The sequence below is a fragment of the Cydia splendana genome, chromosome 20, assembly GCF_910591565.1.
Source record: "Cydia splendana chromosome 20, ilCydSple1.2, whole genome shotgun sequence".
Lineage (NCBI taxonomy): Eukaryota > Metazoa > Arthropoda > Insecta > Lepidoptera > Tortricidae > Cydia > Cydia splendana.
This window is the reverse complement of record NC_085979.1, coordinates 11,392,670-11,417,901: the sequence shown is the minus strand read 5'-3', so window position 1 is coordinate 11,417,901 and position 25,232 is coordinate 11,392,670. Positions and strand designations below refer to the sequence as shown.

Sequence of the window (25,232 nt, the reverse complement as noted above, 5' to 3'; positions counted from 1 at the left end):
AAAAATGCCGGAACATCGAGACATATCGACATTCAACGGCGTCCTAGCAGGCTAGTCAGTAATGACCTAATGACCTAAGAAACTGGAGCTCCTAGGTTCGAATCCGGTAGGGGAATTAATTTATAAATATATGTTTATGACGAATATTTGTTCGTGAGTAGTTAAGTATGTATATAGTCGCCAAGTATGAGTACGTATAGTACAAGAGCTAAGTTTTTAGTTTGGGACTAGGTTCATCTGTGTGAGATTGCCCTCAATTATATTTATACTATGCACGAGAAATTATCTGCACTTTCTTATCTTATATTACCTACTCTGTTGTCTCACTATCATACCGGTTTCGCCTCAGGCATTCGCTCCGTAAGCATCTTGAATGACAGGAGTGGGTGTACAAGTGAGCTTTAAAGTCACTCGTGTGCAATTTGCGGCCCACGAGTCCCATTCATTGGTTCGTGCTTTCATTCACAAATTTACTCAATGAATTTGTAGAGGGCGTATTGGTAATGCCCATAATTATTAAGTTGGGATTGTTAGATAATCATGTGAGTTTAAATTTTAAATTAAATGTTATTGTTTTGACATATTAGATATTTAAATTTTAAATTCACTATTCACTATTATTTGTGTTTTTATTTATATGTACAATAAAGTATATACATACATACATACATTCAAAAGAAAAATCTCAAGTCATGTGAATTGCAAACGTCCGTAGGCTACGGCGACTGTTTATGTTTATGTTTACCATTAAGCGAGCCGTACGATTGTTGGCACTGTTTTGGTTTGGTATAGAAGAAACGTCAAAAATACTATATTATTTTTATACTATAGTAGTAGTAGTAGTAAACACAAAACAAGTACATAACAGAGAGGACAGTGTGTACAAACTTATCTCCTTAAGGGTTCTCTTCCAGCTAACCTTTACTTTACCCTTTTTCCAATTGGACACTGGAATTTTGGTAGGCAGTTCCAAATAAGTAGTGTCAACTCGACATGCCTTTAATAAAAACGCACTACCCAGTTACCCACAAACATTATGGCCTGTGAACGACGTTATTTTCAAATAAAGGCCAGTCGTTGACCTCGGCTATTACGCGTCCTACCCAATTACCCACGGGACGTCATCTGTACCAATCAATACGGCCAACATGGCCATAGATATCTGTGTTCAATATCTCAAAGAACGACGCAGATAGACTAGTTGGCAGCTACGATGCTAGACTTGGCATAATACGAATACCAACTGATTTCAAGAGGTCCGACGCAGATAGACTAGTTGGCACATACGATGCTAGACTTGTCATAATACGAATACCAACTGATTTCAAGAGGTTCGACGCAGATAGACTAGTTGGCACCTACGATGCTAGACATGGCATAATACGAATGCCAACTGATTTCAAGAGGTGATTGTAGTGACTATTTGCAGCTCCTAGGGGCGAAGTCGCATGAATGAGGCAGGTTTTGCCACATTGATCTTACGTCTTTTACCTTTTAAAAGACGTAAGTCTTTTACGTACGTTTACGCGTATACTACGGACATTTGGCTTTGAATGGCAAGTTTTGAACATGTGAGTCTAATTATGCCTTTATTATTTATTCTTTATTCAAACACTATGTATAAGTTTACAGCTCCAGCCAAGGCACTTATACTGTTAATAGGTACATATGTTGTCAGTATCAGTCAGTATCATAAAATTAGTAGGTACACTTATTGTATTACACACTTATCTTTATAATTGAACATACATATTATGTATTACTAAGTTACATAGAGATAAAAAAATAATCTGATATTAAATAACATAGGTAGAGTTAAAAAAAATCCTGATACTACGTTGTAGGGATTCTACCTTTAAAGATTCACGTGTCGTATCAGTGGTATCTTCCAATTACTCGATGCTCACGAGGCGTCATCTTTACCAATCAATGGCTGCCGATTGCTAGAGATAACGCGGAACAGGAGAAGTCAAAATTGAAAAAAAAATGGCCGCTATCTTGAATTGGCTCTCAGAGGCAAGTTTTGAACATGTGAGTCTAATTATGCCTTTAAAGATTCACGTGTCGTATCAGTGGTATCTTCCAATTACTCGATCCTCACGAGGCGTCATCTTTACCAATCAATGGCTGCCGATGGCTAGAGATAACGAAGAACAGGAGAAGTCAAAATTGAAAAAAATGGCCGCTATCTTGAATTGGCTCTCAAAGGCAAGTTTTAAACATGTGGCCGAATCTAATTATCCCTTTAGAGATTCACCAGTCGCGTCACTCGTATCTTCCAATTACTCGATACTCAAGGGACGTCATCTCTACCAATGAATACCTAGTTGCCTATTGCTGTAGCTAACGGTGAGCAGAAGGTTCACTTGGTATTTACTAACTTTTGATAAGAACTTAATTCGAATTCATGAATTCAAATTTGGAAAAGTAGACTTATTTCTACGAGACGTGATTTTTTTTCAAGTCCTATTGAAGAGGGATTTTGGAAAGGGCACTCTTACGGTAATTGTTACGAGGCGCCTTCTTAATACGTATATGAAGGTTAAAGTGGAAATAATCGCTGCAAGCGAGTAACTCTTGGTAGCTCAGTGAGTTGAGAAGCAGGCTTGTATTGTATCCCGGAGTCGCGACCTCTCCTCTCGCCCGTGGTAGTGAATTTATCCATTTAGATTATTTATTTCAAATGTCCTAAAAGCCAGTGGTGAACTGTTTGTTTGCTGTTCTATGGTCTAGAATTTCCAGCTCACTCTAACGAGCCCCGAGGCGCGGCGAGCGGCAATCAACAACAATACTCATTTGACGATATTGATTTGATTCTCGGCAGTGAACCTATACCCTTGTTACTAACATTAAGGCTGAAATGTAATATGAAATCTTAGTAACGTTTTGGAATGGGGTATTTTGATTTAACTACAATAGTAGGTATAATAAACAAGATAGAAACATTATTACTTATTTACAAAAAAGGGATGTAATCGCGTATAAATAAGTTTTAAGTTTACGTCGAAACAAAGCAAATCTGATATTAAGGCAAAGGTTTTAGGGAAATGAAACTAAAGGAAATTAAATTATATATATATTTTTTTTCATAAAAGTAGTTTGAATTTGTAAGCAATAAACATTTCGGGATGCTTCTGTCACGTAGGTTTTTTTGTCATTGCCGCCATACCGCCATATTTAATGTTGATCAGTTTATTAACTGTTCGCCCTGTTTGTTAAAATAAGGAATCGTGAAATTAAATTTAACATCACATGGTTTGATTTTTCATCGTAATGTTGTCATATTATGTTATCCCTCGTCATTAATGAAACAAAAGAAATACCTATTCGAGTATAAACAAGATTTAAACATCAATGAACCACGCACATTCTATTCATTACACGTTACGAGGCGAAATTTGCGGATCTTAACTCATTGTCGACTTAATTAGCAAACTCCGAGCTAACTTGAGAGGTTTGCGTATTTAAGTTATTTAACCAACAATATACGGCGCTCTGTGGTTCCGTACACGATTCACTTAATTACAGAGCATTCGTGAATATCTCCGCGAAATACTTCGGGGTTTATGTGATTATGTGATATCGAATTAAATGTTGGAAGTCGTTGATATAGCTCAGAGTTACCGGACTTAAGTGACAGTAGTGTAGGTGGGATACTTAGCTCGTATAATCGATTGACGCTAGGACAGAAAGGTGAGTTCAGTGACGACGCGAACAATTGACGTTTATGATTGATGATGATTTATGAATTTAATTTCACTGATTTCGGGATATTCGAGGTTATATTCAATGAAACAAAACGAATACCATCAATCCAAACAAAATACGGAAGGTCGTGAATTCATATTCATACCTCCTCGACGCTCAGTAGTTGTAATAATTTTGGTTAAGAAAAAATGCAAAATGAGGATCAAAAATTATGTCCAGTAATTTGCACGTTGTGAAAAGAAATATGTCTTTTTTTTTCAAAGGCCATCGATCAACTAATGGCAAATGTCATAAGTACTATGAAATCCCAATTTATTTATGAATACTATTTTTTGTTTTCAGGATCGGCGCCGGCGGACCAGTCAACATTAAAGGTCCACCTGCCGAACGGTGGGTTCAACGTCGTCCGGGCATCGGCCGATGAGGACGTGCGCTCAGTGCTACGGCTGCTAGCGAGCAGGCTAGCGACCGGCGAGCGAGTCTTCGCGTCGTGCTACGCGCTACGAGCGAGGCGGCTGACTACTGGCAAGGTAGGCTACGAAGTATAGTGGTCATATGACGTACGCTCAGTGCTACGGCTGCTAGCGAGCAGGCTAGCGACCGGCAAGCGAGTCTTCGCCTCGTGCTACGCGCTACGAGCGAGGCGGCTGTCTACTGGCAAGGTAGGCTACGAAGTATAGTGGTCATATGACGTACGCTCAGTGCTACGGCTGCTAGCGAGCAGGCTAGCGACCGGCGAGCGAGTCTTCGCGTCGTGCTACGCGCTACGAGCGAGGCGGCTGACTACTGGCAAGGTAGGCTACGAAGTATAACGGCTCGACCACGACATTGCGCGACTTGCGATGGCGGCAGCGATAACCATATGTTGTAGCGAGACACAGCGATCGGACCTTTCGTTCCCACCTATGGTTGTCGCTGTCGCAGTCGCCAGTCGCGTAATGTTGTGGCCGAGCCGTAAACTAGTGGTCATATGACGTCCGTTCAGTGCTACGGCTGCTAGCGAGCAGGCTAGCGACCGGCGAGCGAGTCTTCGCGTCGTGCTACGCGCTATGGGCGAGGCGGCTGACTACTGGCAAGGTAGGCTACGAAGTATAGTGGTCATATGACGTACGCTCAGTGCTACGGCTGCTAGCGAGCAGGCTAGCGACCGGCGAGCGAGTCTTCGCGTCGTGCTACGCGCTACGAGCGAGGCGGCTGACTACTGGCAAGGTAGGCTACGAAGTATAGTGGTCATATGACGTACGCTCAGTGCTACGGCTGCTAGCGACCGGCGAGCGAGTCTTCGCGTCGTGGTACGCGCTACGAGCGAGGCGGCTGACTACTGGCAAGGCAGGCTACGAAGTATAACGGCTCGACCACGACATTGCGCGACTTGCGATGGCGGCAGCGATAACCATATGTTGTAGCGAGACACAGCGATCGGACCTTTCGTTCCCACCTATGGTTGTCGCTGTCGCCGTCGCCAGTCGCGTAATGTTGTGGCCGAGCCGTAAACTAGTGGTCATATGACGTCCGTTCAGTGCTACGGCTGCTAGCGAGCAGGCTAGCGACCGGCGAGCGAGTCTTCGCGTCGTGCTACGCGCTACGGGCGAGGCGACTGGCTGACTGCCGGGAAGTTAGGTTGATAGCTTGTTGTTACCAACATACTATACCTACCTACTAGTGCCCTCATGATGTGTGTTTGAATGCTACTGAAGCTACTCAACAACCTACCACCGTGTATACGCTTGCTCTGCGAGCGAGACGGCTTACTAAGGTCACATGTCATCTTGAAACTTAACTCATTGTCAATAGAGGTGATAGCAAGGTGTCATCTATTAGGCATTAGTATGTCGAGCACTAGATCGGTAGCATAGAGTCAAATTACCATCGTTTGTCTTTGTGTGTTTTTTTACACCGAACATGACAAATTCTATCGGTGCTATGCTATACTAAAATCGACTGAATTGTACACTATTTCCAGATTCGATGGATCCACCAAGACACGCCAGTGTCGGAGCTGCTCTCAAAATGGCCAGCATCGGAATGGAGATTAGAACTACGCGTGCGGTACCTGCCCGCCAACTTACGAGGCTTATGTGACTCTGATCGAGTCACGTTCCATTACTACTACGATCAGGTACTGTACCTTCCACTATTACAAAGTCACGTTCCATTTCTACTACGATCAGGTATTGTACATAATCATATGATGTCCCACATTGTCACAGTTTGTGTCACAACACAGAGAGCTCCTCGGGAAGGGCAATATCACTCAACCTGTTGTTGCAGGCATCATGATACTCATGATACTCACTCACCTGTTTTGAACTTTCTACCTTCCACTGTTATAAATGGCACAATGGGAGGGCGGCTGGTAGTTTTTTTTTTTTTCATTTACCATTAGGGCACTGTAATACGCCTTAGCTGAAGACTTTTTTAACGGTTCGCGCTTTTGTACATCTTTCCCCAAAGTTTTGCACAGTCTCCCACTTATTTAAACCTGTATAAGGCAGAGGAAATATATTTCCCATATGATTTTGAACTTTGTTTCAAAGTGATAGGGTCCAATTTTGCATAATTTCTGATACCCTTATGCCTTATAAAGGGTTAAAGCGAATAATTTACTTTGTGTATGGTGTAACCTAATTCATCATCATCATCATGACGTCATGAGGCTTTTAACATCATGGCAGATGATTCGACAACGTCTCTCGTTTTTATAAGTGGTGTTAATTATATTGTGTATAATTCCAGGTTCGACATGACTACCTCAACGCCAATCATCCAATGGTGGACCAGGACCTGGCGATACAAATATGTTGTTTAGAAATAAAGTGAGTGATACTATACTAGCTAATCTTAACTTTACATTGAATAATTTTACGATTTAGACTCACTTGTTTTTAGTCACTCGCGAGACATGTTTAAAATCGATAACTGACTCCTATAGCAGCTAAGAAGTTTTTTTATTACATAAGTTCAGTAAATCGATGCCAATTGTTAAAAAACCTCAGTACCGACAACTGTTGACTGTTTGTTTGCTCTTTAATGGCATTTAGTGACTTGTTAGATGTGAACAAAGACGTAGTTTTGTTCTTGAAATTTACCCCATGTAAAGGGGCCCACAGATTACCAGTTCGCCGGACGATATCAGCCTGTCAGTTGTTCGGAACTGTCACCATTGGCGTTTAACTGACAGGCTGATATCGTCCGGCGAACTGGTAATCTGTGGGCCCCTTAAGAAATTGTCTGACGTTGAATTAGCAAGATTCATTGATATTTCCATTTCAGCCAACTAAAACCACAGAATACATAATAGTACTACCCTACAGAAAGGACGCTTCCTACAAAACCGAAGTTTGACAGCGATTCATGGTCGAATCATGCTATCCCTTTCTAATGTTAGACATTATCCTTTTCGGCTATTTAGGGTTGTCAAAATTCAACTGATTATCTTATCTGTGGTCGTGCACGCAAAAGGACGTCAAGTGGTGCCAACCCTAATAATTGCTCGGAGCAATGCTGACCCGAACGGCGGAGCCGAGTTTACCCGAGGTCAGGAGTGTCTCCCCACTACTGAAAACACCATTTTAATGTAGTGTGTAATCCACAATCTCTTAGAGTAATCCACAAACCTTATCGTGTTCCAGATACTTCTGCAAAGACATGCAAATATCATTGGACAAGAAGTCCAACATCGAATACCTGGAGAAAGAGTTCGGGCTTCACAAGTTCCTGCCCAAGTCGGTGCTCGAAGCCATCAAGCCTAAGGTGCTGAAGAAGGCCATACAGCAGCAGTTCAAAAAGGTATGACAACTTCATCGGAAAACCTATGAGGCTTGGGATTTTTTCCCGATTTAAAAAATTCCAGAATTACATAGCTTTACGCGGTACAAGATAACTTCCTAATTTATCGGGCATAATATCGGTTTTACTACTTGTATTATTTCTAGATTTGAAATTAAGTTCTCCCGTTTCATGTCGGACTATAAGATGTGAAGAATCTAATTAGTCATAAATATAAATAAATAAATATTTTAGGACATTCTTACACAGATTGACTAAGTCCTACAGTAAGCTCAAGAAGGCTTGTGTTGTGGGTACTCAGACAACGATATATATAATACATAAATACTTAAATACATAGAAAAGACCTTGACTCAGGAACAAATATCTGTGTCATCACACAAATAAATGCCCTTACTGGAATTCGAACCCAGAACCATCGGCTTCACAGGCAGGGTCACTACCCACTAGGCCAGACCGGCCGTCTGTTGCCATATTTAAGTATATTACGTCAAAAATGTGACAGTTACGTAGGAAGTGGCGCCCTCAATAATTTTCTACAGTTTCATGTCGGACTATAAGATGCGAAGAATCTAATTAGTCACGCCATCTATATTGCAGGTGGCGAACCTGTCAGACACGGAGTGCATGCTCAAATATCTGGAGACAATGCACACACACTACGGCTACGATCGAGAGACCTTCACCGGGGCCCTCGGCTCCGGCTGGGCCATACCTATAGAGCTCGCCATTGGACCTGATATAGGTAGGTGAAAAGGGGACGGTTATACTGCATGCTCATTTTGATACTCTACACACACTATGGCTGGGCTATAGGCCCCGTACATGAACTATAGGGGGCAGCATAAGACCTTCACCGGGGCCCTCGGCTCCGGCTGGGCCATACCTATAGAGCTCGCCATTGGACCTGATATAGGTAAGTGGAAAAGGGACAGTTATACTGCATGCTCATTTTGATACTCTTCACACACTATGGCTGGGCTATAGGCCCCGTACATGAACTATAGGGGGCAGCATAAGAACTTCACCGGGGCCCTCGGCTCCGGCTGGGCCATACCTATAGAGCTCGCTATTGGACTATAGGTATGTGAAAAAAGGACAGTTATACTGCATGCTCATTTGGATACTCTACACACACTATGGCTGGGCTATAGGTCCCGTACATGAACTTTAGGGGGCAGCATAAGACCACCGGGGCCCTCGGCTCCGGCTGGGCCATACCTATAGAACTCGCCATTGGACCTGATCTGATATAGGTAGGTGAAAAAGGGACAGTTATAATGCATGCTCATTTGGATACTATGCATACACTATGGCTGGGCTATAGGCCCCGTGCATGAACTATAGGGGGCAGCATAATACCTTCACTGGGGCCCTCGGCTCCGGCTGGGCCATACCTATAGAGCTCGCCATTGGACCTGATATAGGTAGGTGAAAAAGGGACAGTTATACTGCATGCTCATTTGGATACTATGCACACACTATGGCTGGGCTATAGGCCCCGTGCATGAACTATAGGGGGCAGCATAAGACCTTCACTGGGGCCCTCGGCTCCGGCTGGGCCATACCTATAGAGCTCGCCATTGGACCTGATATAGGTAGGTGAAAAAGGGACAGTTATACTGCATGCTCATTTGGATACTATGCACACACTATGGCTGGGCTATAGGCCCCGTGCATGAACTATAGGGGGCAGCATAAGACCTTCACTGGGGCCCTCGGCTCCAGCTGGGCCATACCTATAGAGCTCGCCATTGGACCTGATCTGATATAGGTAGGTGGAAAAGGGACAGTTATAATTCATGCTCATTTGGATACTATGCACACACTATGGCTGGGCTATAGGCCCCGTGCATGAACTATAGGGGGCAGCATAAGACCTTCACTGGGGCCCTCGGCTCCGGCTGGGCCATACCTATAGAGCTCGCCATTGGACGTGATATAGGTATGTGAAAAAAGGACAGTTATACTGCATGCTTATTTGGATACTCTACACACACTATGGCTGGGCTATAGGCCCTGTAGATGAACTATAGGGGGCAGCATAAGACCTTCACCGGGGCCCTCGGCTCCGGCTGGGCCATACCTATAGAGCTCGCCATTGGATCTGATATAGGTAGGTGAAAAAGGGACAGTTATAATGCATGCTCATTTGGATACTATGCACACACTATGGCTGGGCTATAGGCCCCGTGCATGAACTATAGGGGGCAGCATAAGACCTTCACTGGGGCCCTCGGCTCCGGCTGGGCCATACCTATAGAGCTCGCCATTGGACCTGATATAGGTATGTGAAAAAAGGACAGTTATACTACATGCTCATTTGGATACTCTACACACACTATGGCTGGGCTATAGGCCCCGTGCATGAACTATAGGGGGCAGCATAAGACCTTCACTGGGGCCCTCGGCTCCGGCTGGGCCATACCTATAGAGCTCGCCATTGGACCTGATATAGGTATGTGAAAAAAGGACAGTTATACTGCATGCTCATTTGGATACTCTACACACACTATGGCTGGGCTATAGGCCCCGTACATGAACTATAGGGGGCAGCATAAGACCTTCACCGGGGCCCTCGGCTCCGGCTGGGCCATACCTATAGAGCTCGCCATTGGACCTGATATAGGTAAGTGGAAAAAGGACAGTTATACTGCATGCTCATTTGGATACTCTACACACACTATGGCTGGGCTATAGGCCCCGTGCATGAACTATAGGGGGCAGCATAAGACCTTCACTGGGGCCCTCGGCTCCAGCTGGGCCATACCTATAGAGCTCGCCATTGGACCTGATATAGGTAAGTGAAAAAGGGACAGTTATACTGCATGCTCATTTGGATACTCTACACACACTATGGCTGGGCTATAGACCCCGTGCATGAACTATAGGGGGCAGCATAAGACCTTCACTGGGGCCCTCGGCTCCGGCTGGGCCATACCTATAGAGCTCGCCATTGGACCTGATATAGGTATGTGAAAAAAGGACAGTTATACTGCATGCTCATTTGGATACTCTACACACACTATGGCTGGGCTATAGACCCCGTGCATGAACTATAGGGGGCAGCATAAGACCTTCACTGGGGCCCTCGGCTCCGGCTGGGCCATACCTATAGAGCTCGCCATTGGACCTGATATAGGTAAGTGAAAAAGGGACAGTTATACTGCATGCTCATTTGGATACTCTACACACACTATGGCTGGGCTATAGGCCCCGTGCATGAACTATAGGGGGCAGCATAGGAGACGTTACATTTTTGACGCAAGGCGTAAATGTGTCGTTTATGCTTCCGATTCAGGCCACAAGATGGCAGACCCTCCAACGCGCACGGTCCCTATTTCAGACGAGGTTAATGGACCTGGCGATAATTTCTAAAAAAAAATTACAAAATCTTTCTTTATCTTGATAACTCAATAAACAATTATCGTCGAAAAACCCATTAAACTTATCATGTCCAATTTCATAGTGTTAATCCACCATTTTGATATATGAGGTAGGTAGGGTAATGCGCCAGTAACTGGCCACCGGCCAATAACTGGCTACCCTAAACTAAAAATGAGTTTTATTCACCTATAAACAGAACTCATTTTAGTATAAGATGGCCAGTTATTGAAACCTTATTGACCGAAGCGTAGCGAAGGTCTACGTTTTGACTCGAGCAATTTGCTTTCGTATGTCCGGATGTTCTCCTCTACAGGTCGCAATTCTTAACTGATTCTCATGAAATTTTGTGACCAGATTCTATGACTAAATAATTTTTTTTTGTCAATCCGGTTTTTGGAAATTTTTAAAAATGGCGGAGTCGTGATACCTGTCGCCTAAACAAATAGTCGTATCGATATCATAAGAGTTTTTTCTTTTTGAGACATGTTTACAGAGTTAATAGCAAAAAATGCAGAAAAAAATTATCGCTGGTTTATTCGGTATTTAGATATTTAGTTTTGTATTTCCGGATGTTCTCCTCTACAGGTCGCAATTCTTAAACGATTCTCATGAAATTTTGTGACCAGATTCTATGACTAAATATTTTTTTTTTGTCAATCCGGTTTTTGGAATTTTTTTAAAATGGCGGAGTCGTGATACCTGTCGCCTAAACAAATAGTCGTATCGATATCATAAGAGTTTTTTTGTTTTTGAGACATGTTTACAGAGTTAATAGCAAAAAATGCAGAAAAAAATTATTGCTGGTTTAGGCGGTATTTAGATATTTAGTTTTGTATTTCCGGATGTTCTCCTCTACAGGTCGCAATTCTTAACCGATTCTCATGAAATTTTGTGACCAGATTCTATGACTAAATAAAAAAATTTTGACAATGCGGTTTTTGGAATTTTTTTAAAATGGCGGAGTCGTGATACCTAGCGCTTAAACAAATAATCGTATCGATATCATAAGAGTTTTTTCTTTTTGATATATGTTTATAGATTAAATGTCCAAAAATTCAGAAAATTTGTATCGCTGGTTTTGGCGGTATTTAGATATTTCGTTTTTACTTGAGAATGAGTAGCTAAATTTCGTCAGCTTTAGTAAGAACTATCATGGCGCATTTTGCAAACGTTCACTTTTTTTGTTTGCATCGGGAGGTCCCTGGTTCCATCCCCAGTAATTGTAAGCTGCTACACAACTTTTTGTATTTTTTTATACTTAAATTTCGTATCAATTGTTGTTTTTTATTTTATTATTTTATTTTGAAAAGCGCGGGCTAAGCGTATTCGTTTAATTTTTGCAAGAGATGATGGCTTTTTGCGCTTTAAAGAAAATTTGATTCTTGAATATACGGCGCCATACCTTTGGCCTCGTCTAGATGGCGACACCATTTTATATTTAACAATTTTTACTCATATCAGTAAAAGAACATGGGTCAAAATGATATGGCGTTCTAAAAATAAAAAAAAAATCATTTATCCATACATATATACATTTATTGATATTTTTTATTCATTTTCATTTTAATCCTGTATCGAAAGATGGCAGTAAATTTACAGCACTGATTTACAGTGACTACAAAATTTAGTACGACAATAACCCTCTACTATAGGGACCGTGCGCGTTGGAGGGTCTGCCATCTTGTGGTCTGAATCGGAAACATGTACATTGCCAAAGCAAGTTCTACCATCTACCGTTCTTGTAGGTACGTTTCCTTATGCATAGTATAGGTTCTGTCATCTTGTGGGCTACATCGGAAGCATAAACGTTACATTTACGCTTCACGCCAAAAATCTGACGGCTCCTATGCCGCCCCCTATAGTTCACGCACGCCCCCTATAGGGACCGTGCGCGTTGGAGGGCCTGCCATCTTGTGGCCTGAATCGGAAACATATGTGCACATGTACATTGCCAAAGCAAGTGCTACCATCAACCGTTCTCGTAGGTACGTTTTCTTGTGCATAGTAGGTTCTGCCATCTTGTGGGCTACATCGGAATCATAAACTACACATCTACGCTTCGCGCCAAAGATCTGACGGCTCCTGTGCTGCCCCCTATAGTTCATGCACGTCCCCTATACAATCTATTCTCTTTAGAATTTAGATTAGTTAGATATTTAAATTCTTACTCGACTAAAATTAAAAGCATGAAACTCCTTCTATTGCGACTCGAGGAGGAACAAAGACTGAAAAGACTGGCAAACCAAACGCGCACAAAGCTTCTCAGTTGCAGTTTACAGGCTAATTAAAAGGTAATGTTGGTTCCCTAACATAAGTAGAGTTAGACCAAGAAAAGTCTGCAGAGATTTTGACACTGGCACAAATAACATTGGCACTGCGTGTGCTCTGCAGACTTTTCTTGGTCTAACTCTATCCACTTTTCTATACAATTAGTATGGCGACGTGGATACTTAAGTTGGGGCACCGACCGTACACTGACATCGGAATGATATTTTTATCATGTTATTTAGTAGTCATCGTGCGTCTCGCTTGCGCCAATACATGTACGGACAAGAACCAGCGAAATGCACGATAACTAAATGACATCAGGTAGACGTCATTCTGATATCAGTGTACGTTTGAATTGGCCTGTTAGCCAAAAATTGTTTCGTATGTCCATCTGTTCTACTCTACTGGTCGCATTTCTAGACCAATTCCCGAATTTTGTAAGCAGGTTCGATAGTTAAGGTTTTAATTGTCAAATTAGATTCTCTAAATTCTTCTAAACAACGAAGCCATACATTTACTCAGTTTTAAGCTCAGCTCGCGAGGTCTACAGCTCACAGAGCCACTAGTAATAAAATGAATTCTGTTTATAGGTGAATAGAATTCATTTTTAGTTTAGGGTGGCCAGTTATTGACCGGTGGCCAGTTACTGGCGAATTACCCTATAACCTTTATCATTGCTTACAATATTTAAAAAAGCAACGGGTTGCACTCCGGGAGTGCCGGCAGAAGTGAAAACTCAATGACATTGTAACAGTTTTCGATCAGGTCACGTGTCTGTCTTACGAATTTTCAATCTGTCGAATCTGTCGGTCACGTGACCTTTCGCGAGTTTAACATTTTTTCCCCATCACAAAAAGTGCACAGCGCCGCTAAAGAAGTTTTCACATCAAAAAAATTTAAAACGTTTGTCTATTGCAGATATATCGTACGTGTCTCACAAGGCGGGCGAGCCGCCGACGTACACGAAAATCGCGTCGTTCGCCGACATCGTCGCCGTGCAGACACTCAAGTCCAACTGTCAGTCGCAGTCGCAGTCGCAGACCACGCAATCGCAGTCGCAGGTTGGTATACTTCAATAGGGGGTATTACTGCAATGTTCTGCCGCCAGAGAGCAGCACTAAGCTAGCTAGTAAACCATAGAGTAACCATAGTGTGCCTTAAACTGTTTTTTGACAAGTTTTCACAGACAATAAAATATGACATTGATGCATCAAGGCGGTTTGTTAACAAGGGCCTACCGGGACACGCGAAAATCGAAATTTAGTTATCTGCCTCTTTATCTCTCGAATATGCAAGAGTGATAGAGAGGTTAGATAACGAAATTTCGATTTTCTTGTTTCGCGGTAGATTTCCATATTGTGATGGAACCCGCCGACAGATTGGCCCCATACGATCAAAATTACGGTCTCATTATAAAACCACATGCTAAAATAACATAAATAAATAAAGAACTATTATAAGATAATTTTACACAGACCGACCTAGTCCCACAGTAAGCTCAATGAGGCTTATGTTGGGGGTACTAGAAGACGATATATACAAATACTTATATACATAGAAAACATCCATAACTCAGGCACAAACATTTGTGATGAACACACAAATAAATGCCCTTACCAGGATTCGAACACGGGACCTCCCGCTTCGTAGGCAGAGTCACTACCGACTAGGCTAGGAGGCCGTTTGGAAACATAAAATAGTTACGTAAATAGGGAGTATTACTGCAATGTTCTGCCGCCAGAGTGCAGCACTAATTTGGTTAGTAAACCATAGAGTAACTTATACATACTACGCCTTAAACAGTTTTTGACAGTTTTACTATGAGATTGATGCATCAAGGCGGTTTGTTTACAGGTGGCCTACCGCGAAACGCGAAAATCGAAATTTCGTTATCTGCCTCTCTATCGATCGAATAAGCAAGAGTGATAGAGAGGCAGAAACCGAACTTTCGATTGTCGTGTTTCACGATAGGCCATGTGATTGAGTTAGTGACGCCCTCTACGCAGAGTTTTGCGTAATATTCCCTATTCGATTAAATGGCGGCGGCTGTGTTAATAATAAATAAATAAATAATAAATAAATATTATAGGACATTTTTACACAAATTGACTAAGCCCCACAGTAAGCTCAAGAAGGCTTGTGTTGTGGGTACTCAGACAACGATATATATAATATATAAATACTTAAATACATAGAAAACAACCATGACTCGGGAACAAATATCTGTATCATCATACAAATAAATGCCCTTACCAGGATTCGAACCCGGGACCATCGGCTTCATAGGCAGGGTCACTACCCACTAGGCCAGACCGGTCGTCAATGATTAATATGCATGTCTAAATGTAAATGTTAACATGTGTGATGTGATGTTTCAGAGCGGTTCGTCGTGCGGCAAGGCGGCGCTGCAGCTGCGAGTGAAGGGCGCCACGGAGACGCTCACTATTACGTGCAGCAGCGTCGAGGTAATCACGACAACGCTAACACTTTCTCGAACTATTTCAGTCTTATGAAGGTAGACTAATATTTATATCTGGGACACCGAGCTTTGCTCGGAAAACATATAAAAACTCAAAAATGCACGTTTTCCCACCATCCTAATAAGACCTAGCTAGATCGATTTTTCGCTCCCGAAAACCCCCATATAGCAAATTTCATCGAAATCGTTAGAGCCGTTTCCGAGATCCGCGAAATGTATATATAAATACTAATAAATAGATAAATATACAAGAATTGCTCGTTTTAAAGGTATAAGATACGGTTTGTTCCTTAAAGGGCCCACAGATTACCAGTTCGCCGTACGATATCAGCCTGTCAGTTAAACGCGAAAGGTGACAGTTCCGAACAACTGACAGGCTGATATCGTCCAGCGAACTGGTAATCTGTGGGCCCCTTTAGATCATATATTGCGTAGTGGAGCGTCTATAATAGGATATTACACATTGTGTGATCGCGCTACAGGTCTAACGGCTCGGTCACGACATGACGCTTGCAAATGGCCGAGCCGTCCACGACATTGAGCGACTTGCGACGGCAGCAGCGATAACCATAGCCAGACACAGCGATCGGACCTTTCGTTCCCACCTATGGTTGTCGCTGCCGCCGTCGCAAGTCGCTCAATGTCGTGGACGGCTCGGCCATTTGCAAGTGTCATTTGCAGCGCCGTTCATTGAGCTTATTGGTTAGGCTTGTCGTAATTCCAAGATTTTATTTTAAAAGCATTCATTCATAATTTAGCTTAGAATAAGGTGCCTCTTAACATCGGTACTTGTTACTTAAAAATCCGAAATTACTTACACCAGTACGCAGACACTCCTGACTTCGAGCAAACTCGGCTCCGTTCGGCTCAGCATTGCTCCGAGCAATTATTAGGGTTGGCACTACTTGACGTAATTTTGCGTGCACGACCTCAGATAAGATAATCACTTGAATTTTGACAACCCTAAATAGCCGAAAGGGATAGTGCCATACATTAGAAAGAGATAGCATGATTCGTCCCTGAATCGCTGTCAAACTTCGGTTTTACAGGAAGTGTCCTTTCTGTACGGTAGTACTATTATTTATCCTGTGCTTACACTGTAAATATGTGTAACTATTAAATGGAATAAACAATTTTAATTTTTATTTCAATTCAATTGCCCAACTTGTATTATTATACGAAATCGCTTTACCCACACATCTAGTCTCTCTCAGTCAGCCATTGCCTGTTTCCTGTTTTTTTTTGTAGTTGTACTATAAAATCTCATTATATTGTGTTACAGGCTGCAGAAAGTTTAGCAGATTTAGTAGACGGGTATTGCAGACTAGTCACAGAATCGCAGACCTCGCTATGGAACAGAACAAGTAAGCACCATTTTACACTTTTACTACTACATACTTACAAAAAGAATAGATGGTATAGAGGGGTCCTGTCATTGTAAATTTTGTAGTCACTGTAAATTTACTGCCATCTATCGACACACGACTAAAACTCAAAATGAAAACGTATGAAGTTATCAAAAAATTTATATATATGGATAAATGATTTTATTATTTTTATATCATTTTGATCCATGTTCATTCACTGATATCTACGTGTTAAAATTGTTAAATATGAAACGGTGTCGTCACGCCATCTAGCCGAGGATAGGCTAAAGGTGTGTGCGGCATCTATTGGAGAATGGCTTTTACATGAATTCCGAGGCACGTTTTTTCCTTAGACTTTATTCGTCTTATACGAAGTTACATATTACTTTGATACTTACAACTGAGTACTTAATTGTTTTAGCATTTATCCGCCCGTAATACTTAAAATATTTTTTTCAAGCTACCGTATGGAAGTCACTGAATTGTCAGTGCAAAAGTAAGTACGATATTTACCTACCAAAAATAGCTTAGCTAAAGGTTACTTAATAACTTTGTAAAGTGTTGTTTTAAGTCACAAATGGAAGGGAAAAGCTTTTCTCCAAATAGCGAGATATCTTGAGAAAATGGTCTTTAAATTATCATTTCAAAACTACTTACTTACTCCGTTGGCGCAGCGACCCAAAATGAGACTTGGTCTCCGACACAAGACAGCGCCACTTTTCTCGGTCCTGTACGACCTCTCGCCAATTGTTGACTCGACGTTCGCGCAGGTCCGCCTCCACCATGTCGCACCAGCGATATCTGGGGCGTCCGATAGGACGTCTTCCTGCTGGCTTCATTTCAAAATGATGGTATAATTCTATTTGGTTTTATGTATATTTCGAAAACACCATTGAGTGATTTCTATTGCGTTTCCAGCGGAGATGAGTTCAAGCTCGTCGGAGGGCAAGACCAGTACTTGGGAGGGCAACACGGCGACGCTGTTGTCAGAGGACTACGCCGAGATTGTCGACGACGACGCCGACTACTCCACGCCGGCCGGTAGGTCTTAAACATAAATTTAAAAATCACAACGTAAATATATAAAACGAGTTTGTTCAAACATGTCTAAGAACTACCGCTAAAACCTTTAAAATTAAAAACTGCATCTAAATCGGTTCACCCGGTTAATATAGCTACGGTTACGGTGCTACAGACACATACACACACACACACAGAGACACCCATAATAGCGGTCAAACATATTTTTTCACCACCAGCACTTCCAGTTATTGCATTTTTCAGTATTGCAAATATCAAATTGGTAATTTTTAGGGTTTGTACCCAAAGGGTAAAAACGGGACCCTATTACTAAGACTCCGCTGTCCGTCTGTCCGTCCGTCCGTCTGTCTGTCTGTCACCAGGCTGTAACTTATGAACCGTGATAGCTAGACAGTTGAAAATTTCACAGATGATGTATTTCTGTTGCCGCTATAACAACAAATACTAAAAACAAAATAAAATAAATATTTGAGTGGGACTCCCATACAACAAACGTGGTTTTTTTTTGCGTAATGGTACGGAACCCTTCGTGCACGAGTCCGACTCGTGCTTGGCCGGTTTTTATTAGTTTTTCATAATTTTATGTATTAGGTGGTTAACTTATACATTCTATCTTTTGAAATACCTATTAGGTGGGATAAGCCTATAAATCTGATCAACACTTAAAACCCTCGCGTTTTGTACACATATTTAATTACACAAACGGGTCTACCGTTTCTTCATTGTTTTTACCTTAAATTCCGACGTTTCAGCTGAGTTGCACCAGCTGTGGTCACGGAAAGACAATGAAACAAATTAAAACAATGAAATTATATCGCGGTAGACCCGTTTGTGTAATTAAATAAATCTAATCAATCCAAATGGAGTACTAGCTCTGTGAAGATTATTTTTTGTGATATACCTGTACATTTCATCTTGTTTTTAGTTCGCGACTACGAGTTGGTCCGTAACCAGATCGAGCTTACCGGCATCATCGGAGAAGGACAGTTTGGCGACGTACACAAAGGTAATGTTATTTAGGCCCACTTGCACTAGTATATATGTATACAGGGTGGAAAGGCACGACGATCCTTTCCGGAAATGGGAGATAGTTTAGCCTAAGCTCTATATTTTCTCCATAGAAACTATGTTAATATGGGCAACCGTTTCTAAATTATGACCTTTTAAACATCCACGCAAAAAACTACTTTGTTCTAACCCTAACAGGTGACAGGGTCAATGAACTTACTTGTAAACAATCAGTATTCGACAGGAAATTATGCTAATTTGTTGCCATCTAACCATTTTTAGGTCTGCTTACAGCACGGTAAGAATCATTGCAGGATTTTCGCTTTCTTAGTGGTTCCACTTGTTCAATACTTGAATGAAAGTTATGTTATTCCTTAATATTAATAATACTAACCACAACATTGTTTACAACGACAGTTCAAATGGTGACATTGACAACCACTCAAAAGTACGCAATCGTCTTATAAATATCTCTGGTTTCCTTGACTGATAAAAAGGTTTTAGTTTCTTAACACGTTTCACAAAATTATTTTCGAATAATTGGAAACTATCTAAAATAATTAAAAATAACAAGTAGGTTGTGTTAGTTGCACCAAATGAACTTGCAAAAATTAAATACTAAGAATAAATCAAGAATAAATACTTCTTCAATACCAAACTAACAAACCTTCTTGCGTGGTAGGAAATAGACAAGACGTCTGATGTTTGAAATTAAATTTTCATTGAACTATACTTATTGAATGTCATATTCTTCAAATAAAAATGTTAGATGCTCGTGGCTATTTAAATTTGTGGGGCTGTGTAAAAGATATGGTGTACCAAACCAAACGGAATGTGAAACTGCGGACGAAATGAGACAAAGGCTAATTGGTGCTTTCTGCGGAGGATAAATGACGAAGAGCATAGCAGATATAGTATCGCATGTGCATCGACATACTCGGGTCACCTCGGGTACGGGCTGCGGCGGCGTTGTAATACACGGAGGTACATTTGAACACCGTATGTGAAAAGAAGATAGTATTAAATATTGGAAAAAAGTAATTATCTAAGAAAGTAATAAAATTGTTTGTAATATTTTTGCATGCATTTGATTTATTTGACATTTATGCGTCATTCATACATCATTGCGATACTGTCAACGATCGGAAAAAAGTGTAAAGTCCCGAGCTTTCCCGACGGAGATCCTTAATCTAGCCGTCATGTGCACATGCTATAGGGTTATCACCACAGTTAAAAAGTAGTATTTTTGCAATTTTTATTTTTTACTCAATTAACGATTCTTACCATTACCAATAGTCTCTGTATCACTTAAACGACCTAATACTTCCGGGAAGGATCGTCGTGCCTTTCCACCCTGTATACACTAGTATTAATACAATGACATATTTAATCTTAGAATAAATTTAAAAGATAAAAAATTACTGTCTTGGGTAAGACTCACGGCCTCTGTATCGATACTCCAGCGCTCTGCCATCTGAGCCACCAAGACCTCATCCATAGCCAGCAAATCTTTCCACCATATGGGTCTAGGGGACCCTAGCGACATCTACCGTAAGATTGTTACACTTCTTAACATATTTCATATTTTTTCTCTTCATTACATACTAGCTTTTGCCCGCGACTTCGTCTGCGTGGAATTAGTGACAGCAGCTAAAGTAGATATAGCGCCTGGATAATGCTAATAGCAACCATTCAATTCGCGCATTGCTTACTTCAATTATTAGACAATTCATTAACCCTTTGCACTCTCTTCAGGGATGATTTCCGACATAAAAACTATCCTATGTCCTTCCCCGGGACTCAAACTATCTCTATACCAAATTTCAACTAAATCGGTTCAGCGGCTTAAGCGTGAAAGAGGTAACAGACAGACAGACAGACACACTTTCGCCTTAATAATATTAGTATGGTTTTTTTTTCAGGAACCTGTCGAGTGGCCTCAGCCAACCACCCCTCCCTCCGTCGGCAGCTCACCATACAAAAGCAGCAGGGGAAAGGCTCAGGCGGCGAATACATACTGCCGGTCGCTGTGAAAACTTGCAAGTTGGATGCAGATCTAGATACCGCCGAGAAGTTTCTGGAAGAAGCTTGTAAGTAAACTGAGTATCAATAACCCAATGTGTACAAATTTAGGGCATAACAGGGACGTCTCCTCTACTTAAATTAAATTATTTCACACCGTGCACGAAATAAAGCACCAGATAATTATTAGAAAAACATAGACAGCAATTTTTAAGCACTATTTCTATTTAATAAATATCGGACTGAAATATAAAAAGTAGGTGAGTTGACCGTGACGTCACTCGTTTTCATATAAATTCCATATTAGCAAATCGTTTTGACGGTTCTAAAAATCGGGCAAGTGCGAGTCGGACTCGTGCACGAAGGGTTCCGTACCATATAAAAAAAAAAAACAAAAAAAAAGCAAAAAAAAAACGGTCACCCATCCAAGTACTGACCACTCCCGACGTTGCTTAACTTTGGTCAAAAATCACGTTTGTTGTATGGGAGCCCCATTTAAATCTTTATTTTATTCTGTTTTTAGTATTTGTTGTTATAGCGGCAACAGAAATACATCATCTGTGAAAATTTCAACTGTCTAGCTATCACGGTTCGTGAGATACAGCCTGGTGACAGACGGACGGACGGACGGACGGACGGACGGACGGACAGCGAAGTCTTAGTAATAGGGTCCCGTTTTACCCTTTGGGTACGGAACCCTAAAAATGAAGCTGATTTGACTAGTAGGAAAGTAGCCTATTGTTTTCCATGTATTCTCTCGGAAACGTTCGTATTTGTTATGCTACTTCAGTCAACCTCAGTACTTTATGTACCGAGACTGACTGAAATACCAAGACACGTTCGTATGTTTGCGTGAATATAGACCGAATCGCGAATCGGAATATAAATGTGAATTAATATGTGTTCAAAACGCGAAAGTTTTAAATATTATATCCCTGCATTGGATAAAGAAATTGGACAGGTGATGGTACCCTAAGCGACGATTTGCAGCTTCACAAGCAGGATTTTTTAAGTAACTTTTATTGAGTATTAACATGAATCTAGTATTAAACTGAATTTGGCATGAGTGGTGGGGATAACTGACAGAACGAGATAATCTTATGTATCTTTCAGTAGGAGTAGCAGCGAAAGCACTATTATTGTTTGTGCTCGTCACAGTCTCACATATTTTTTGTTCCCCACCGTTTAGTTTTGTATGGAGTAGTAATTTACTATGGATTATGGTGGGCAACAAATAAATTCGACCAATCATAGTGTCGCATTGCGTATGTTTTGTCCCTCACGGAGGCACGCGTATACCACTTCTATAGGATCCTACCTTCTATGAGTATTAAGGTTCTATATTTGTTGACAGATATAATGCAGCAGTTCTCTCACCCGCACATCATCGGGCTGGTGGGCGTGTGCAGCGCGCCGCCCATATGGATCGTCATGGAGCTAGCCACCCTGGGCGAGCTCAGGGCTTACTTACAACAAAACGCGAGGAGGTGGGTATAAACTAGTGCTGTACCGACTATTGATTTGGCCGACTAGCCGACTAATCGGCACTCGGATGGCCGATTAGTCGGCCGACTAGTCGGCTAGTCGGCCAGATCATTAGCTTCGTCTAAGGTCGGTTCAGATACATTTAAAAATCAATCGTTTTACCCCTTTCCTTGCGCTGTTCATCGTATCGTATTATAGTATCGCTAAAAGATAACATAAAATAGATAAAAAAAAATCCTACTGACAACCAACAACTGACTATTGACAACCGGGGACAGTCGGGCGTAAGAAAGCGACAACACGGTCAATAATTCGAACAAAAGTTTTCGTAAGCACCCTAAATAGGAATTTGGGTAAAACAGATGAAAAGCTTATGCTTATTTGCTGCTTATTTCTTTTTGCCAAAAAAAAAAATATTATCTTACTTATAAAGTACCGACTAATCAGCCATTTTTGCCGACTAGTCGCCGACTAATCGCCGACTACAAATGAGGCCGGATAGTCGGCTTTCCCGACTAGTCGGTAAGTCGGTACATCCCTAGTATAAACCATATTCGCCACTTAAAGCCCCGCATTCACACTCCTACCTTGTAGTCCGCCTTGTAGTCCGCCTCGTTGGGTAGGATTGTGTATAGGGGTTGCGGACTACGAGCCGTCCTACAAACGGCTAAACGGTAGGACGGCACGTAGTCCGCAACCCCTATACACAATCCTACCCAACGAGGCGGACTACGAGGCGGACTACAAGGTAGGAGTGTCATTGGGGGCCTTAAGATCGTTGGCAGTCCTCGACTGTGCGTTAGCGACAGATACTTAGATACTTCCTGCCTAGCACAAAACTCACCACAACTCGCCTCATGCTAAACTGTGGAATGAACTGTAGACTGCGGTATTTTTCGACCGATACATTGACCTGCAAGTAAACGTAAAAATAAGTTAAACTTTAATTTTGGGTACAAGCTTTTATCGCTGACTGTACTTTTCTTTCCACAGGCAACTAATACTCATCGAGACATATCTAAAAACCCCAAACACAATTAGGTTAAGTTGTTTTATGACAGAGTTCCTATGGCCACCTCCTGTCTCCATCATCAGATCAGCTCCATGGTACCATAATATTGCATTGTCACCCGACTTACACATGTGTGCAAATTTTCAACTTCATCGGAAACCGGAAAGTGGGTCAAATTTAACTTGCAAGATTTGACCTGTACAAACATAGTTACATAGGTACATACCATGCAAGTTAAAAGCCGATCAACGAGCACACTAGCGCCACTGCTAAATAATCGTGATTATTGAAATTTAACGAAAAATATTTAAAAAAGAGGGCCGCTACGTACTGTATTTTGTATTTAAGTACCTTTTGAATACATCAAACCGGTTTTTAAGTTGCTGGATTCGTCGATCTATGAACTCAAACAAAAACGGCCGTTTTAACTTTGGTCGCATAGCTTGACGAATCCAGCAATTTAATAACTAGTTTGATGTATTCAAAAGGTACTTAATTACAAAATATAGTACGTAGTCCCCCCTTTTTTAAATATCTTTCGTGAAATTTTAAAAATCACGATTATTTAGCAGTGGCGCTAGTGTGCACGTTGATGAGTAAAAGCATGGTATAATAATATACTCCGCCTGGTACTCTATTCCGAGATTCGCGTATGACCTAACCGACACGGGCCTACGTCATCATGCTGTTTACAGGTTCTCAAACTTGAAAATGTGGAAGAATTTTAACCAACGGTGAAAATTATTTTAACGGCATTAATTTTAAGTTCTTCATGTAGAAACATAGTAAAATAAAACAAATCTAATGTATTAAATTAAACTTTATTTATCTATACAAGACAAACGTTTGAAAAACTAATTCACAGTTACACATTAATTACCAACCTTACGACATGAAAAGTTTGGAAAACACTGCGACTGCTGACACTGAGCGAGAAGGAAATAACAATTAACATGCGTTCGACAAGGATGACGGTCAGGGCATGAAGTTATCTAGATCCGAATTGTCAAATGTGCACAGCGCTATCCTGTGTTGCCAGTAATGTAAACAGAATTACCCGAACGTCTGAAATTTCTTTCGTGAATCGGAAGATATTGCTAACGAATAATTAAAAATGACGTGTTATTGTAAAATTTAAGATAAAATACATATAAATGAAAATTATAAAATTATAAAGAAATATTTTAACTTATTAACCATAGGTATAATGTACCCATGTAACATGTTATGTTGAAATAAAGTGGCAATGTTATTGTGACGTAGGCCCGTGTCACTCTGGGAATAGAAGACCATGTTTTATTAGACCATGAGTAAAAGCTTGTAAATGATGTAATATTAACTCCATTTTCAGGTTGGAGACGTGTACACTAGTACTGTACATATACCAGCTGTCAACGGCGCTCAGCTATTTGGAGAGCAAGAAATTTGTACACCGGGACATCGCCGCGAGGAACGTGCTTGTTTCGACGCCCACCTGTGTCAAGGTAAATTGAACCTAATGATGTAAATGATAAGGTTCGCTGTACAAATATATTAGTAATCACAATTTATTTTATGCATAGGTATTAGTGGCAGATCGTCAAACGTAATCTGATAGGCAACTAATTTGTTTTTTTTGTGCTCAGATCATCTTAAAGCATCCAAATCGAATGGAATTGTGTGCGAT

The 25,232-nt window shown here is 41.3% G+C and overlaps 1 protein-coding gene and 1 long non-coding RNA gene across 2 annotated transcripts in view; one reads left to right on the top strand and one right to left on the bottom strand.

Moving 5' to 3' along the window:
* Positions 1-20,619, bottom strand: part of LOC134800867 (uncharacterized) — a 367,053-nt gene extending 346,434 nt beyond the window's left edge. Inside the window, exon 1 of the long non-coding RNA XR_010145572.1 lies at positions 20,537-20,619. This is a non-coding gene — a long non-coding RNA (uncharacterized LOC134800867). The remainder of the gene's footprint in view (positions 1-20,536) is intronic.
* LOC134800821 (focal adhesion kinase 1) overlaps positions 1-25,232 on the top strand; it is a 95,721-nt gene that overhangs the window by 41,783 nt on the left and 28,706 nt on the right. Inside the window, exons 4-17 of the mRNA XM_063773378.1 lie at positions 4,051-4,238; positions 5,672-5,827; positions 6,445-6,524; positions 7,341-7,497; positions 8,098-8,242; positions 14,071-14,213; positions 15,531-15,617; positions 16,914-16,995; positions 17,459-17,494; positions 17,917-18,039; positions 18,965-19,045; positions 20,970-21,137; positions 22,424-22,556; positions 24,918-25,050. Coding sequence (XP_063629448.1) covers positions 4,051-4,238; positions 5,672-5,827; positions 6,445-6,524; positions 7,341-7,497; positions 8,098-8,242; positions 14,071-14,213; positions 15,531-15,617; positions 16,914-16,995; positions 17,459-17,494; positions 17,917-18,039; positions 18,965-19,045; positions 20,970-21,137; positions 22,424-22,556; positions 24,918-25,050 — 1,712 coding nt within the window. The remainder of the gene's footprint in view (positions 1-4,050; positions 4,239-5,671; positions 5,828-6,444; positions 6,525-7,340; positions 7,498-8,097; positions 8,243-14,070; positions 14,214-15,530; positions 15,618-16,913; positions 16,996-17,458; positions 17,495-17,916; positions 18,040-18,964; positions 19,046-20,969; positions 21,138-22,423; positions 22,557-24,917; positions 25,051-25,232) is intronic.